Source organism: Periplaneta americana, chromosome 1 (assembly GCF_040183065.1).
Source record: "Periplaneta americana isolate PAMFEO1 chromosome 1, P.americana_PAMFEO1_priV1, whole genome shotgun sequence".
In the NCBI taxonomy this organism is placed as follows: Eukaryota; Metazoa; Arthropoda; class Insecta; order Blattodea; family Blattidae; genus Periplaneta; species Periplaneta americana.
Window position 1 is genome coordinate 138,640,406 of NC_091117.1, and position 16,860 is coordinate 138,657,265.

The 16,860-nt window shown below is 35.1% G+C and overlaps 2 protein-coding genes across 11 annotated transcripts in view; both read left to right on the plus strand.

Moving 5' to 3' along the window:
- LOC138701344 (uncharacterized) overlaps window positions 1-16,860 on the plus strand; it is a 133,951-nt gene that overhangs the window by 81,270 nt on the left and 35,821 nt on the right. For 2 of the 10 annotated variants that reach the window (XM_069828240.1, XM_069828216.1), the window contains exon 4: window positions 10,602-10,861. The exons of 5 other annotated variants lie outside the window; for them this stretch is intronic. In XM_069828240.1, the coding sequence (XP_069684341.1) occupies window positions 10,602-10,848 (247 nt within the window). In that variant the 3' untranslated portion in view covers window positions 10,849-10,861. Of the gene's footprint in view, window positions 1-10,601; window positions 10,862-14,603; window positions 15,497-16,860 lie in introns of those variants that run through there. 3 more of the 10 variants (XM_069828222.1, XM_069828244.1, XM_069828253.1) reach the window with 3 other exon arrangements.
- Window positions 8,370-10,578, plus strand: LOC138708840 (piggyBac transposable element-derived protein 4-like; the record flags this gene model as incomplete). The annotated part of the gene is made up of 1 exon (XM_069839079.1): window positions 8,370-10,578. A coding segment is annotated over exon 1 (951 nt), but the record flags the coding sequence as incomplete, so codon positions are not given.

A 16,860-nucleotide genomic window follows, 5' to 3' on the forward strand; every position in this document is an offset into this window, starting at 1 on the left:
AGGTTAATGTCGGTTACAAACAATTTTTTTTTCCCCCCGCAGAGTAACACATTAGAGATTATGAAAGATAAAAAGTTTGTGTTAGGCAACCACTCTTCCATTTTATTTATGAATTCCAACTCTGTGCTTCTAACCAAAAATGAAAGTGTATTTTTGAAAGATTATATGAAGCTGACAATGTATTTCAACCACATTATTTATGTGAGTAGTATGAAAGAAGAACACTTTCTAACAAGAGCCTTATATTTGAATTAAGTAAGAAATTTTCGTAAATGTAGAATTTTTGTTTAATCATCTCAAGAATAGAAACCTTTATAAATTATATTATCACTAATTTTAAATTTTGAGTTAAATTGTATACTTTGAATATACATCTCTAAATAACTAAATACTCTATGAATCCTCATGGTCTATTAAGCTGAAAATTTATTATTCAGTTAAACCTAAGACTCGCGATGTTAGTCAAATGTTAATACCAATATTTCATGTATTTATTTATCACCATAATCCAAAACATGTATTAGACCAGGTGGTCTGTTACAGTCTCACATCAGTCCATCTTTTAACTGGGCGACCAATGTATCTTCTTCCACGGGGAGCATACTGCAGAATTTGTTTTGGGATGCATGTTCTATCCATTCTTCTGGCATGATTTTCTCAGTTTTTCCTTTTACTGATTACATATTGTAATATTGGTTCGGTTGTGAGTTTTTCAGAATATCATCATTTCTTTTGTGGTCCTATTTTGTGACTCTGCAGTGTATCTCATGAACTTCATCTCGGCAGCAGTTATTCTTGAGAAGTCAAGGGTCTTATAAATTTTAATTCATGTATTTCTCTGAATTAATGATGGTTTGAAAACTGAATTTACTATGCATAACGTTTTTTTTATAAATTTGATAATTTTATTTTGTATGTCAAGGTCATGTGTAAATGATAACAAATATCGAAGATAATTAAAGTTGTTCTCTGTTTCTAATAATTTGTTATTGGGGCATATTTTGCTTGGTATAGGATCTTTTCCTTTAAATGCAAACACTTTGGTTTTATCATATTGGGGTATTTCCAGAGCCTGAAATAGAATCTGATCACTTTCTTGAATGTAAAATACGACACTGACCTAGATGGTATAAAAGAAAAGTTTTTGCCTATTCTTATTTACAAAAGTCGATAATATCAGGAATTCAAGAACAAAAGAGTTCCTCAGTAACATTTAGGTGCAGTAAAGTATTGAAAAAATAAATATAGGCTAACTTGAATTCATATTGCAAATGCTACTTTTATTGCAGTAATAAATATGTCGACAATATATTTTTTTTATCCAAAGATAGTATTTGACCAAAGTGTCCTTCTGCAGGAGTGATGCATTGTAACTGTAAATCTGTTTGCTGCTGTAGTGTTACTCTTAGTACACCATGAGAGGACATATACAATAAAATCCCGATAAGACGCTGTTCAAGGGACCGCGTATTAGGCGGATATACTAATTTTGACTTATATACAGTATCTATTAGCATATTTTTTTTATTAAAATACATGATTCATGGACAGTAATATAGTATTACTCCATTATGTAATTACTGTACTTAATTCTTTCGAAAAAAGTCATTTATAGTCGTTTGTTGTGTGCATGATCTCCAAGTCCTATGTTTACCACACTTCACTTTCCTACGCCTACATTCTCCGGATGTCGCAGCTGCAGTGATTGAGTCACAATTTTTTATTATCATCCTCAGTGTCGATGATGGGATTCCTAATGGATCAGAGAGTTGTTTCTGATTAAGAGTATTGTTTTCAACTTAATTTCGTAAGATTTCCAATTTTTCCGACACAGAAAGTGATATTTATTAATACTCATTGTAATCACACTTACAGACACTTCAGTACATTATAGGACAACAAACTGACCAGCAAAAATTTCCAGAATTTTATTATGGCTGAGTGAGGAATATTGTTTGAGAGATCGGGTTACCAAGAGGGTGGGATATTGTAACTATATATAGGCTTTAAACGTGCAGGTGAAGAGTCTAATAACAGAGTGTAACAAGAAGTTGGGTATTGTACAGTATAAAGGTTTAAGTGCGCAGATAAAGGGTCGAATACCAGTACTTTTCAGGTTAATGGCACCAGTGAGTTCAATGGCCAAAATGTTTCATTGCTGTTACCAGTATATTGCTGAAAATTACATCGAAAATATTCCACAAAAATAGTGTATTATGCAGGACTTGAGTGCAACAAACGGGATATTTTATAAAGGTGTTGTATATGAAATGTGCAGGGACTGGATAAAAAAAGCATTTTACAAGGGATAGCATAATAAGCGGGTGCTTCTTATCGAGGTTTTACTCTACATAGCACCTCAGTCATAATGATTATGGTTATATTATTATTATTATTATTATTATTATTACTACTATTAATGAAGCCATGGTGGAATGCTGATAAGAGAAGTGGGAAAACTTACCACCAAGCACCATTTAGTCTGCCTCAAATTCCACTTAGGACAGGATTTGAACCTGAGTTACGAGTGTGGGAAGTCAATGTTGTAGCTATTCGGCCAATGATGCACCATACTGACAAAAGTATTAAAAAGTACAATAATTATTCTGAAAACAACAAATATGCATTATAGAAACAGACATGTTTTAACTTCAGTGTTCAGGAATTGAGGGGCATACTTTTCCTCTCATACAACAGCGATAAAACTCAACATTATCTGTTGAATTATTGTCAGATAAATTGCATGAAAGAAGCCAAAACAACTCTTGCTTTTCCGTGCGTTGTACTCCAACTTTCACACATGTCAATAATTGAATTGGTTATAATCCACACACACAGCAGCTTGCTTCTAGATAGGTTTGTTGTCATTGCGTTTGTAATATCTTATGATTCAAGAATTTGAATATGTTGTGCATTTTCATCTGATTTTTGAAGATGTTATTGTTGTACTTGGATCATTACTTCTGCTATCCAATCACACTTTTCTAAAAACATAGAAATGTTTTGCTGCCAGGGACTTACACAAGGGGGAGTGGGTTTGAATTTAAAAAATGACATATTTAAATTTGAGTATTTTTTTTATCCATATTCGTTTCCCCTTCTCTAATTTTTCACTGTCAGAGTAACAAAATTTACATCGATATAAGGCATAGTCTTTCTACCCCTACTTCAATATAATCCCTGTGCTTGGTGCACATTCAAATTATAACAATGCTATCTTTATTATAGCGAGACCCTACCGCCTATTACTGACCTTGTAATAAAATGAAGCTGGCACAATATGAAATTTAACTTGTGAAACATATTGAAAAGCTTGTTTTGACAGTTCTGCAGTGCAGATGTTGTTAAATATTGTGCATTATCGATTTTAAACTCATTTTAAGAGTGGTATTCACCCGTTCGTTAGTTTTGAGTTCTGACATTATTGTGCATTTGACAATTCATATTTTTAATATAAACTTCACATTATCATTCCAGGTTCTTTGATATGTCTAAGTAGCCACAAAGCTCAATCTTACAGTTTTTCAGCAAAAAGTTGCATAGTGATTCTCATGAGGTTAGTAAAAATTTCACATTGACAACTCTGCATGACAGCGAACATTCTTCCCAGAACTAGTTTCACATCAACATCCCCCTCTGAAAACTCAGCTGATGATGATGATGATGATGATGATAATAATAATAATAATAATAATAATAATAATAATAATAATACACAAAATCTTAAATACTGATAATGTAAATTGTAAACAATTTCAATAATGACTCCACCCTTGACAAAATTCTGTGTACACCACTGATTGCTGCTCATCCTGGACCATAGATCATTTAGTTATCTGACTTATTTAAAGAACTCAACAAATTTCGTTTGTGTGTTGTTTACTGTTTTTGTGGGGAGAATAGTTTTGGAAATCCTTAAGAAGGTTTGTGTGTGTACCAGTGTTTCTAACATCTAAGTAAAATGTTGTGCCAATAATTACACATAAACCGTGAAATTTAGTTGCAATTAAAAATGTTGACCCGGAACATTGTTATGCCCTTTTTAAACCTGGTGTAGTTTTGAGGTTTAATTCATCCGTGGAAAATTGTGTATGGTATGAAAAACATGCACATTGTGCAAGTCCTATGCACTTATGTGTTCTGCAATACAGCAGTAGCTGCTGTCAATGAAGAAGTAAACGCAGTCAGGGAAGGAAAATGCTGTGCAGAATGAGTGCTCTAAAACTATTTTAGTACAAAGTCTGCCCCTGAGAACAGTAAACAAACGAAAAGTCTACTGCAAATTTTATGCCAAATAGCCGACAGAATTTCTTTATCATGAACACGAAGGTGGGGGGAGGGGGGAGGCGGTTACAATGTCTTGCATGCAAAAAAAAAAACAGTATATGCAAAAAGTATAATGTCTAACAGCATTACAGTGTGTATCATTCAACACATTATGACTCCATCCCAAGGGGCAGTGAGAGAAATTATTTACTGAATTAAAAATACTCCATTGTAACAGGATTTCGTATATTGGTAGACATTTGCAAGCTGACATAAGACATATGTACTTGTGAGATATTTTGGGGAATTTTACACATTTATACACATATCAGAATTTATCTCTACTGGGATTCATTCTGATTCTAATTAGTTCCAGATTGTTAAACTATGTTTATTTTTCATTTATACATGTTGTAGAATAAGAAACTAGCTAGTTGAGTATAATATTTTTCTTCAATTTAAGTGTTTAGACAACACAGTATAATTTTGTAGTTTGTTACTATTATTGCTGTGCACTTATTACAAGGTTTTTTATTTTTATATAAAAGTGATACCTGAAATTAAGTTATTTTCGAAACTGTTTGGAATCGAATTCTTCAAAACATAATATAATAAATAGTGACAGAGGATAATCTGTTATTTTGGCTAGCCAAAGCATCCACTCCTATTTATCAGCACCACCTATATGCACTAGTTGAGCAACCATTGGTAGTGCACACTGTAGGCACATTACAGGTTGACAAGGCTGAAAATCACCTCAACTTCTTGCATAAATAACTCCCTTACCATAGAACGTAGAATAAGGGTATGTTGAGTTAAATAATCATGCAATAAGCTAAAGGAAGAACATTTTCTACAATTCCTAAATATTAAATATGATATGTACTTACTACAGACCGAAAGATGCGCACATGTTAAGATGTGTTACAATTTATTATGTCAGTGTAATTTAGCATAGGGATCCCAGATTTTAAATTCAAAAAGTGGGGCACTTCAAAACATTTTTTAAACTAAGATAATTTGGCCTACTCACCCTTTAAATGACATTTCCATCTGTACCACTGCTAAAAAACAAGGATACCGCTTCTCCTGAGTCCTGGGAAATATATCTTGCAGAATCCATGTATCCGAGTCAAAATCTTATTATTTTTCGAAAGGAAGTAAAAAAAAAATTCCCATACTTATAGCCACTGATATGACGTTTTACTGCAGTAGCTTAAAATGCCCGAAAATACTCACTTCTGCTTCAGTGACATCTCACTATCACTAAACAAAGAACCCAACAGCATGTATTGACTTGATTTGAGAAGTGTTGGTGGCCGTGATATGACAGTCACGCGGTCACGAGGCAGACTCATTGTTGTGATTAAGTAGTAGTTCACAAACAAAGTAGGAAATTTATTTAAATGTGTTATCTTTTCTGTAACTATGAATACCTCCTCCTCCTCCCCCAATGCCACCAGGTTGTCTTTATTATATTTCTGGTCTTCTCTCCTGGCAGCAGCTTACGTGTAACCCACCTCTGAGGTTGGGGCACCTGGAAGGCAGAGTTACATTACCCCAATGATATATAAATGTCATATTCAAATATTTTATACGAACACGTTGTGCTACGTTTTTACGTTTTCCCCGCCTATTTCCTGTTTATGGACTCACATCGTTAAACTGACGAGACATAGTACAACAATAATAAAAAAAAGACTACAAAAATGACCTGGATTTCAAGTCAGCTCATGAAGTCATAAATCAAAACAAGATATAGAAAAGCAGTATCGAAAGCCGGTACAAATATAGGTCCCACGAGACAAAGACATGGGGCAAGGGACAAAGATTTCAAAGTCAGTACTGTCTCGTCAAAATCGGGACGCCTGGGATTCCTAATTTAGCAGGTTGGTTGTTAGTCTTATCTTGATAATAATATATGTATGTCACATATTACTGTTATTGTTATAAAACGGCTTGTGTAATGTATGAATGAGCTAAATTATTCGTTAATATACATTGTTCACATTTGTATTGTGCAGCAAAGTCTCTAGTAAACCAGAGGAGAATTTCGTGACATATTCACGTTGCTGTTAAATTTGTATTATTTACATTGTGTATAACAGTACTTTTTTTTTTTTTTTTTTTTTTTGGAATCCAGTAATATTCATTGTTTTTTATAAATTTCATTATCTTTGTAAGTGAATTTATAATGAATATTTTTTCAATTACTAGCTACTGACAAGGCATGTTTTTATATCAATTCTGAAGGAGAAAAAAGCTGGGATTTTGGTATTTATCACTCCTGAGTCTAGATATTGTGAGAAGCACCGGTATGTGTTATAAAAATGGAAACAGTTTGAAATACTGTGTGTTTATATGTCATTTGTTAATCAGATGGTTTTCAGAACAAATATATTGAGATAGTGTTTATTTTAATAATGTTAGAAACTGCACATATGGAAAAAAACTGTAACAAAATAATGTGGTAATGTATGTGTTTACTGATGAGATTTTATTATATGTAACCTTACCAGGAATTTTTTCCTTTTTAAGTTCTTGCAGTGCTGAATTTATGTTTGATTAGTAATAGTTTCGAATTTTAACATTCAAGTCACATTATTGGAGAAATCATAAATTTATTATTTGGAAACACATTTGTAATAAGTATAATGACAACATGTAAATTGTACAGTAATGGCAAAAAAAAACCGGACCGACCCTTGTAGCTGATTTCAGAGCAGCTATATTTTACTACTTAATTAACTTATTATTCCCAGAACATGAATTTTACCAGCAATCGAAAATTATTGGGAATAAATTTGAATAAGGAACAAAAAAAAAGTTTCCTTCCCAGTCAGGATTCGAACCACAAAAGTCTTAGTTACCAGTCTATCGTGCTCTGGAGAGAACAAGGCTCTGAAATCAGCTACAAGGGTCGGTTCGGTTTTTTTGCCACTACTGTACATAGCCCTACTTTTTGATAACATATTTAATGCATTATATTACAGAACATTTATTTGATATGAAGGTGTACCAAATTAATGTTTAAGATCATATTTTTTACACTTCTCTGTATGTTTGCGAGTTAGCATTTTCAATTTTTGTTAGTTTTTTAAGCATTAAATATCAGAATTTTACTTATATATATAAGGTTAGTAAGAAGTCCTGCACCACCTAAATAACTTCTGAAGCATGTGGTTCAGTAACATGAAACTCGGTGTGTGGGCATACCCGTATGCTAAGAACTCAGTAATAGTATTACCGAGTTTTTTCTATTTCTGGTTTAAAGTCAATGCAACTCTTTTATTTTAAATGGAATACCCAATAAAATATATATTTTTATATTTTCGAATAATGCTCATTAAGAGCTTTTCAAAAAGTACCCACACTAGATACTCCTATACAAATTTATTGTTGCTAAATCAAGAAAACAGAAAAGTCTATCACATAATAAAATAATAAAATGCTCCTTCCTTAACAAAAAACAAAACAAAATAGTGCACCATCTAAATTCTGTGTTCAAACGTGTAACCCTTAGCTGCTTGACAATGTGCCAGTCAATCAGAGAAACCATTTAAGGAATGATTTAACCAGACTTTAGGAATATCTTGTACTGCTTCCATTATTCGATACTCCAGATCTTCTGAGTTGTTGGTTCTTTCTTGATATACTACTGACTTCAAATGACCTCACAAAAAAGTCCAAAGGCAACAAATCTGGCTATTATGTAACCTCTCCTACTAATCCATCATTGTGGAAAAACCTGGTCTAAGTGCTGATTAACATTCTGTCCATAGTGAGCTGGAACTCTTCTTGTTGGAAATATATGTCATCTCTTGGTAGCCCACAGCTGACTGGATGTGGAAACAAGTTTGTGATAGCTGGTACTATATGATTTCGAAGCAAACCTAAATATCTGTTAGTATTTCTCTAAAGAAGAAAGGACTAGTGATATGATCAACAATATCAGTCCAAACATTAAGCTTTTGTGGATATTGCATGTGGTTCTCCTCCATAAATTGTGGATTTATATCTGACCAGGATCGGCAGTTCTGTCTGTTGAAAAATCCACTTAGGCAGAATGTGGCTTCATCTGAGAATACAATTTGTCTAAGAAGAACTGGATTGTTGCTAATGCGCACCATCATTAATTCACAGAACTGCATTTTTCTATTGGGATCATCCTCTGAAAACTCCTGCAAAAATTGAATTTTATAAGGATGTTGCTTGGCACTTTTAAGGATTTTCATCACGAAATTTTGGCTTATATTGGATTCTAACGCCAAATTTGTAGTAGAAACTTTTGGATTTTCTTGCACATGGAGGAGAATATTCAATGAAGTATTCTCATTAGTTGCACTTTTTGGGCAATTGATATTGGTAAGTCCTTTGCACTTCCAGTTTTAGTAAATTTCCTTATGATCCTTGTCACTGTTGCATGTAGAATTGAATTGCGATCCAGATGCATATCATTAAATAAATTTGCTGTCTCTCGATGAGATCGTTGCCTGTCTCCAGAGCCAGCCATAATTAAAATTAGAATTGTTTCCCTTTCTCTCAACATCAGATAGAATTATTTAACATAGATGTCAGATTCAATCCCTTAACATGTTGAGTGTCACTTGGAGCATATAGATGTTACACAGTTCTCGTGTCATATGCCAATGACGCATATGCACGTCATAGTTGTTTTCTTGCTTTCCCGCACATTATTCCTTCAGTATTTGGTAATTCCTGTATTGTTATGTAGTGTTACTTACTGGAAGGGTGCTGCTACTTATTATCATTCTTGGTTATTATCTTCCGTTTATTTAAGTAGAGGAATCATGGGTGATAAATTAGATGATAATTTTGGGACACCTCCACATCCTTCAAATGCAAAAAATCGTAAAAGGGCGCCAGTCAAAACTTGCAAGGATGACGAATTTGCACGTCTATTGAATACTTCAATGCCTGATTCGGACAGTGACAGTTATTTCAATCCAAATGAAAGCCAAAGTGACTTAAAGTGGAAATGAAAGTGAAAGTGAAAGTGAGAGTGAGAGTGAGAGTGATAGTGAAAGTGAAACTGATTTTGATACATCTAATAATTCAAGTACTACTCCAGTTGCCACTCCAGTTCAAAATGTGGATATTTCGAACTCTTTTTGGTCAGATGGGCCACCTAATTTGAAAAATATTAACTTTAGTGGTGTTCCTGGGCTAAAAGTCGAACTTGCTGATGATGACCCAGTGAATTTTTGGAATTTATTTGCATGTGACGAGTTCTACGAGTTGCTAATAACAGAAACCAATAATTATGCAGAAGAAGTTTTTCTTTCTGGGTGTACTGAGCAATCTAGAATGACTTCATGGGTGTAGGTCATAGTAGAAGAGATGAAGGTTTTTCTAGGTCTTTTGTTTCACATGGGTATGATCCAGATGCCACGTATCCATGACTATTGGAAAAAAGATCCCTTGTTCAAATTGGACTGCTTTTCGACTAAGATGAGTAGGAATCATTTCCTTCTAACATTATGGTGCCTCCATTTTGCAACAAATCCAAAACCTGGTGAACCTAATCCTCATGGGCGACTAGTGAAGATAAAATCTATGTTGGATCTCTTCAACAATACAATTGATAATGTGTATTATCTAGGAAAGAATCTCTCACCAGATGAATCTATGGTATTATGGAGAGGTCATCTAATTTTTAGACAGTACATAAAGAGGAAAAGATACAAATACGGAATAAAATTGTATATGCTCACAGAAGACAATGGTATGGTATTACGAATTTTAGTATACACAGGACAAATTGATAATTTGGGTGGCAAAGTACATGCCTCGAATGTTGTACTAAAACCGATGGACACCAAGCTGAATGTGGGTCATGTTCTATACATGGACAATTTTTACAATAGTTATGACCTAGCTTTACAGCTTCTCCAAGCTGACACATACTGTACAGGAATATTATGCTCCAATCTCAAGAACAACCCAGATGAAGTGACGAAATCCAAGTTACAGAAGGGAGAATGTAAGTGTCAGTATGCAATTGGTGTAGCTGTGACGAAGTGGAAAGACAAGAGGGACAACTTATTTATCTCGACTGAATATGAAGACAGTATTGTTGAAACAGTAAATAAAAGAAGGCAAAAAGTACAAAAGCCACATGCAATTGAAAAGTATAACCACATCTCAGGTGTCAATCTGCAAGATCAAATGTTTTCGTATTACCCATGTGAAAGAAAAACAGTTCGGTGGTATAAAAAAATTGGCATCCACCTCTTCCAAATAATGTTACTGAACGCACATAATTTGCATTCCCAGTACACCACAAGGAGTAGGAATTCATTATATGATTTCAGACTTTCAGTAACACGATATTTGTTCTCGTATGCAAGATTCAGCAGTCCAACAATCAAACGGGAATCACCAGCTGTGAAACACCTGCCTGCAAAACAACGCGCTAATGAGAAAGGCAAAACAATGAGGAAACGCTGCAAAGTGTGTTACGAGAATGGCAGAAGGAAAGAATCAACATTCTACTGTCCTGATTGCCTTGGTCAACCTGGATTGTGTGTCGATCCCTGCTTCGGAATCTACCACAAATGAAGTAAGAAGTAAGGTAGGCCTAATTTGTTTTTCCCTAACAATATTTCGATATACAGTCACGTAACAAACAAAAATATGTGTGACGTGTAAATGTGTCAAATGACACTGGTAATGGAATTATTAACGCGGTGTCGGTGACGTGTAAACGTGTCATCAAGATTTCAAACATTGTCTGTACTCGAAAATTGTATATGAGACTAAAAATTATTCATAGACACTATTACATGATAAATAAACACAAAAAAACTAATCTGCTCCTGGGGATAGATTTTGCAACAATACAGTTGGCAGCAAACGTGTTAAATAAGATGTTTCTGTATCAATAAACATGATTCCATGGATATAAACCAAGGACAGTCAAACCACATTAAACAAAAGAAGTGTTTTACTCGTATTATTCATTAGACCTACACTTACTTGTTTTCTTGATTTAGCAACAACAAATTTGTACAGATGATCTAGCGTGGGCACTTTTTGAAAAGCTCTTAATGAGCATTATTCTAAAATATAAAAATATATTGGGTATTCCATTTAAAATATGAGAGTTGGAGTTACTTCCGGTTAAACTAGAAATAGAAAAAACTCAGTAATACCATTATTGAGTTCTTAGTATACGGCTATCCCCACACACCAAGTTTTATGTCACTGAACAGATTCCCAGATACTTTTTCCAATGACATTGCGCCCACTGGATTTGTTTCCAATTGTACTTTTTACCAATCCACATCTTCCAATGACAGATTTTCCCTTTCTCACAAATAATGAATAACAGAAACATTAAGAAATTATAATCTGTGATTTTTTGTGTACATAATTACAGGGTAAAAATATAGCTCAGTAATTCCAAATTTATTTTTATGCCAATTGCTATAACTCGATCGGACTGCTCTTCTTACTCTTCTCATTGGTCATAGCTGTCATACAGTAGAAACTGATCATTACTTGATGTCTGTTTATAACATTCTGAGATATTTTGAAGCTCTTCAATAGACCTGGGATCTGTTAATTGGTTTCTCATCTGTTCACACTTCTCTCTGGGATATAGTCCATTATCCCAAACGTAACTCCAAGCAGCTCATTATGCAACAACTGAGTAGGGGTCATTTCTGGATGTTCACCTGCTGTTCTTTTCATTCTAGTTACAATAATCCCTGCTTGTATTTTTTCTATGTTCGGTGCATGTGTGTGTTGACCTTCTTTCAATACTTCAATTACATTTCTGATGCTTCTAGGAATTTCAGTTGCAGTACACTCAGATTTACTTTCACAAATCCAATAATCTTTCTCTCCTTTGGTATCTCTTCTATTATTCAACTATCCATTTAATGCAAGCTTTTTACCACCCCTTGTAGAGATTATAAGTACTGTTTCATTAGACATTTCAGAACACATTTTTTATATGATCATTATAAATTTAACTGTAAGATTTTTATATGTTATACGTTAGCTGTTGTTGCAAAAAATGAAATTAGATTTTAATTGTATGGTTGTTAAATTTCATGTCAAAAAATGTAATTAGATTTTTTTTTTTTTTTTTTTTTGTAGATAAATTGGGTAAGAAATTCGTTGGGAATTATGGCTGTGGGAAAAAACGTTTTGGACGAAATTTAAATTAGAATTAAAGGAATTGGGAACTGTTGTTTTGGGAAAAACTAGTTGGGAAAAGTGACCAAAGTGAACCACATGCTTCAAAAGTTATTTAGGTGGTGCACAACTTTTTATTAATCCTGTATAATGGTGATTTAAAAGAAGTCATTGCAGACTATGACGAACAATTCTCATTTTTCACTTATACAACTAATGACTAATGATATATCTACGAAATACACTTCTCATAGAAGTTTGTTATCTTTCATACACATGTTTGTAAAACTTCTTTCTAGTGCCTACTTCTGCCATGGATTTAATAATAACTGATCTGAATGAAAGGGGGAAGAGCAACGGTGAATTGTTCAATGGTTGAGCTTTTGGACTTTTTCCATTGCTAATTTTCAAAATTGTCAGACAGGCTAGCTGTTTGTAATGATTCCCACGCAGGTTTTCACCTGACAACGAAGAGAGATCCACTCTTTGAAACACTGTGTTACAATTTTGAAAATTAGCAATGGAAAAATCCAAACAGTTCAACCATTAATAGTAACTATTAAATACAAATGAAATTCGTCTCTTTACAAGAAACTGTTGTGCACAGATAGATATAAATGCCAATATTCACTTTTTAGAATCAGACATATTGTTGGAAATAAGTATAAGTTTGAAAATCACATATTAATTCTATTTGTCCTCTTTACCATATAAGATTATTTTATAAAACGTGAAATTTGTTCACAGTGACAAGGTTAGAGAATTGGAAATATTTTCAGCATCATATAATATGTCTAATGGTGGCATTGCATTTTCAATGTTACATTCTTTATTAGTAGTAAATATGGGAGAGAGTCTGTTTGATTCTTACTGAGCAAATATCTTCTTCTTCCTCCTCCTAATAATTTCATACGAAACAATACAAGTTTTTAATTTATAAGAAGTAATTCACTAATCCCTATTTACACAGTCTTGTTTTCTCGCCTGCTTTCAGGCACCTGACTGATCTGCCGAAAAGGAAAATCGAACGCACAGCTACATAGTCCCATTTCCTTTCTTGAAACCAGGCACCTATCAGCAGTCCCACACCCACTCTGTCTCCTGCCGCGCATTCAAGTGAAAGTTGTATCGCAGTACTGTTGCTGTTTTCTTGAGAGAAGGTGTTTTTGTGTCACTTACTGTTAATTATATTTAATTTACTTAATTTCCTTTTTATAATATTAAAATACTATATAGTTTTTTTGCCTCATTTATAAATCATAGTGTAGTTAGTTAATTAGGAAATAATTGTAAAGCATAATTTTTAATACAGTACCTAATATAAAATTACTAATATGGCCAAGTGGTGTAGGGAAGTGACAGTTCTTTTATATAATTGTACAGGGTGCATCAGAAAGAACGGATGGATTTCAAACTATCGATATGCAGCAAGGGGAGGGATAGAGTGGGAGGGACCACGAATGTTGGGTCAGCGGGAGAATGCAGTTTCAGTTGAGAACATGGAGTGGTCTGGCGTACAACGTGCGTTCGTCATACAGACATTTTTTAAAAATGGAGAATCTGTGATCGCCACTCAACGAGTTTTCAGGACTCATTTCGAAATCAGACGTCACGCTAGGATTCCAACTCGGAATACAATTTTGCGGGGATGGCTTCATTTCGTACCACAGGTTCAACTTTAAAGAAGAAATCACCTGGACGACCACGGAGCATGCGTACACCTGCAGATGTGGAGACAATAAGACAGTCGGTTGTCCGGTCACCTTAACGATCAGCCTGCAAACATGCTATTGCTCTAAGGTCCGACTCTATGGTAAGACACATTTTGCATCTAGATCTTAAATTCCAACCATACAAGATGGCAATTCTGCAACAACTTAATGCAGGAGATTGCGAGAACCGTGTTGATTGTTGTCTGCTTATTCTCAAAAACTTGGCTCCTACCACTGTTTTGTTGACCATTTTCACCTCTCCGGCTGTGTCAATAAACAGAATTTCCGTTATTGAGCAGGAACCGATCCTAATGAATTGCACGAGAAACCTCTTCACAGTGAGAGAGTTACAGTTTGGTGTGCTGTAGCAGAATTTGCTGTTTGGAGCCTTACTTTTTTTAGGCTGATGACGGCCGTGCAGTAACCATTACAGGTGTTCGTTACGTTCAAATATTATAGACTTTCCTGCAACCAAGGAACGAGCTTGTTGATGCTGAGGACATTTGGTTTCAACAAGATGTGCTCACACCGCACATCAAACAATAAATCTCCTACAAGAGCTCATCTCGCATCGCGGCTACATTCCTTGGCCCGGGCGTTCGCCAGATCTCGCACCCTGTGACTTCTTTCTTTGGGGCCATTTGAAGTCGGAAGTTTATAAACATCGACCACAGACACTGGACGAACTGAAGATGGCGATTCGTGAAGAAATCGCGGCAATCCCACCAGCTATGACTGTGAGAGTGATGGCAAACTTCAGAAAACGCCTTGATGCCTGCATCGAAAGCCAAGGACATTATATGGATGATGTTGTATTCCATAAATAAACTGCATGTATTGATGAGTCTGTTGATAACAATAAATTTTTGATTTGATGAATCCTTACAATTTTCTTGCCCTGTGGAATTCATCCGTCCTTTCTGACGCAACCTTTTGTGAACAGAACATAAATGCCTTTATGACATAAAAAAAAAAAAACAAAGATTATTACAGTCGCCTAAAACGTGAAACAGTGTTGCAACAAATGTCCGGTAAACTCGGAAAAGTGAAAAGTGTGACTGAAATAAAATCTAAAATAAAGACTCTGCATTTGCAGTATTCCAGTGAGAAGCAATTAATAGTGAAGTCGAAGAAAAGTGGTACAGGCGTTGATGAAGTTAATGAGACAAAATGGGGAATTCAAATAACCATAATGTCCATAAAAAGGAAACAAAGGTCACGAGCACCAGCCACCCAGGACAAGGAGACTAGACCTAAACTATACTTACTTAGATCTAGATTCATTTTCCGGGCTGAGAGGCCGTGGTCTATTGGTTGGTTTTATACCAGATGTTTCGTCTGCAACTGCGGCAGACATCTTCAGTGGAGTTGTATCCAAGGTCGCAAAACTCTTCTCGGTGTACCTGAGGCAACTGATACCTCGGATACAACCCCACTGAAGATGTCTGCCGCAGTTGCAGACGAAACATCTGGTATAAAACTAACCAATAGACCACGGCCTCTCAGCCCGGAAAATGAATCTAGATCTATAGACTCCGGCCGTGAAAGCCTACACTGCAAGATTATACTTACTTACTTATGGCTTTTAAGGGACCCGGAGGTTCATTGCCACCCTCATATAAGCCCGCCATCAGTCCCTATCTTGAGCAAGGTTAATCCAGTCTCTACAATCATATCCCACCTCCCTCAAATCCATTTTAATATTATCCTCCCATCTTCGTCTCGGCCTCACCAAAGGTCTTTTTTCCTCTGGCCTCCCACCTAACACACTATATGCATTTCTGAATTCGCCCATATGTGCTACAAGACCTTATATATTGTAATTTAATAAATGTGTCATGATGATGGTGATGATAATAATTGTATTATCATTAACCATTCAACAGTTTTCTTATCAATCCCTTTATGATTCCTTCAAATATAAAAAAATCTTCGAGTATTCTTCTTTTGAAGAGCTGTACATAACTTCACGTATACGTGGTATTTATTTAATCAGGAAGGACTTGGACAGACGTGTTTGTTATCCCAGGCTCTGGTATGATTCACCAGTAACTAGAAATCTTATGTGGCACATAACTTTTCATTAGACGAAATTGTCTTCTTCATATACATACATGTATTGCATTTTAAAGTGACAATTAATATTTGAGGAAAAAAATTCGCTCCAGCGCCGGGGATCGAACATGGGTCCTTGGTTCTACGTACCAAGCGCTCTGACCACTGAGCTACGCCAAATTCAATCCACAGCACCGGACCGAATCCTCCTTCAATATTTCCCTTTATGGCCTGACTCCAAGTTAGGCATATATGTTGACGTATATGTCCAATGTCAACTGCCATTATACTAGGAGCGCACTCAGCTGAGTGACTTATTTGGTTGGGATTCCGCAGTTACGTGCACAGTAATCTGCACAAACATATGCACTACTAGCTATATCAAATATTAATTGTCAATATTACAGATATTAGTCTGTCTGACAAATTAATAAATCTATAATATTCTCATAGCTAGTAGTGCATATGTTTGTACTGTGCACTTAACTGCGGATTCCCGGCCAAACAAGTCACTCAGCTGAGTGCGCTCCTTGTATAATGGCAGTTGACATTGGACATATACAGTACGTCAACATATATGCCTAACATGGAGTCAGGCCATAAAGGGTAACATTGAAGGAGGAGAATTTGATCCGGTGCTGTGGATTAAATTTGGTGTAGC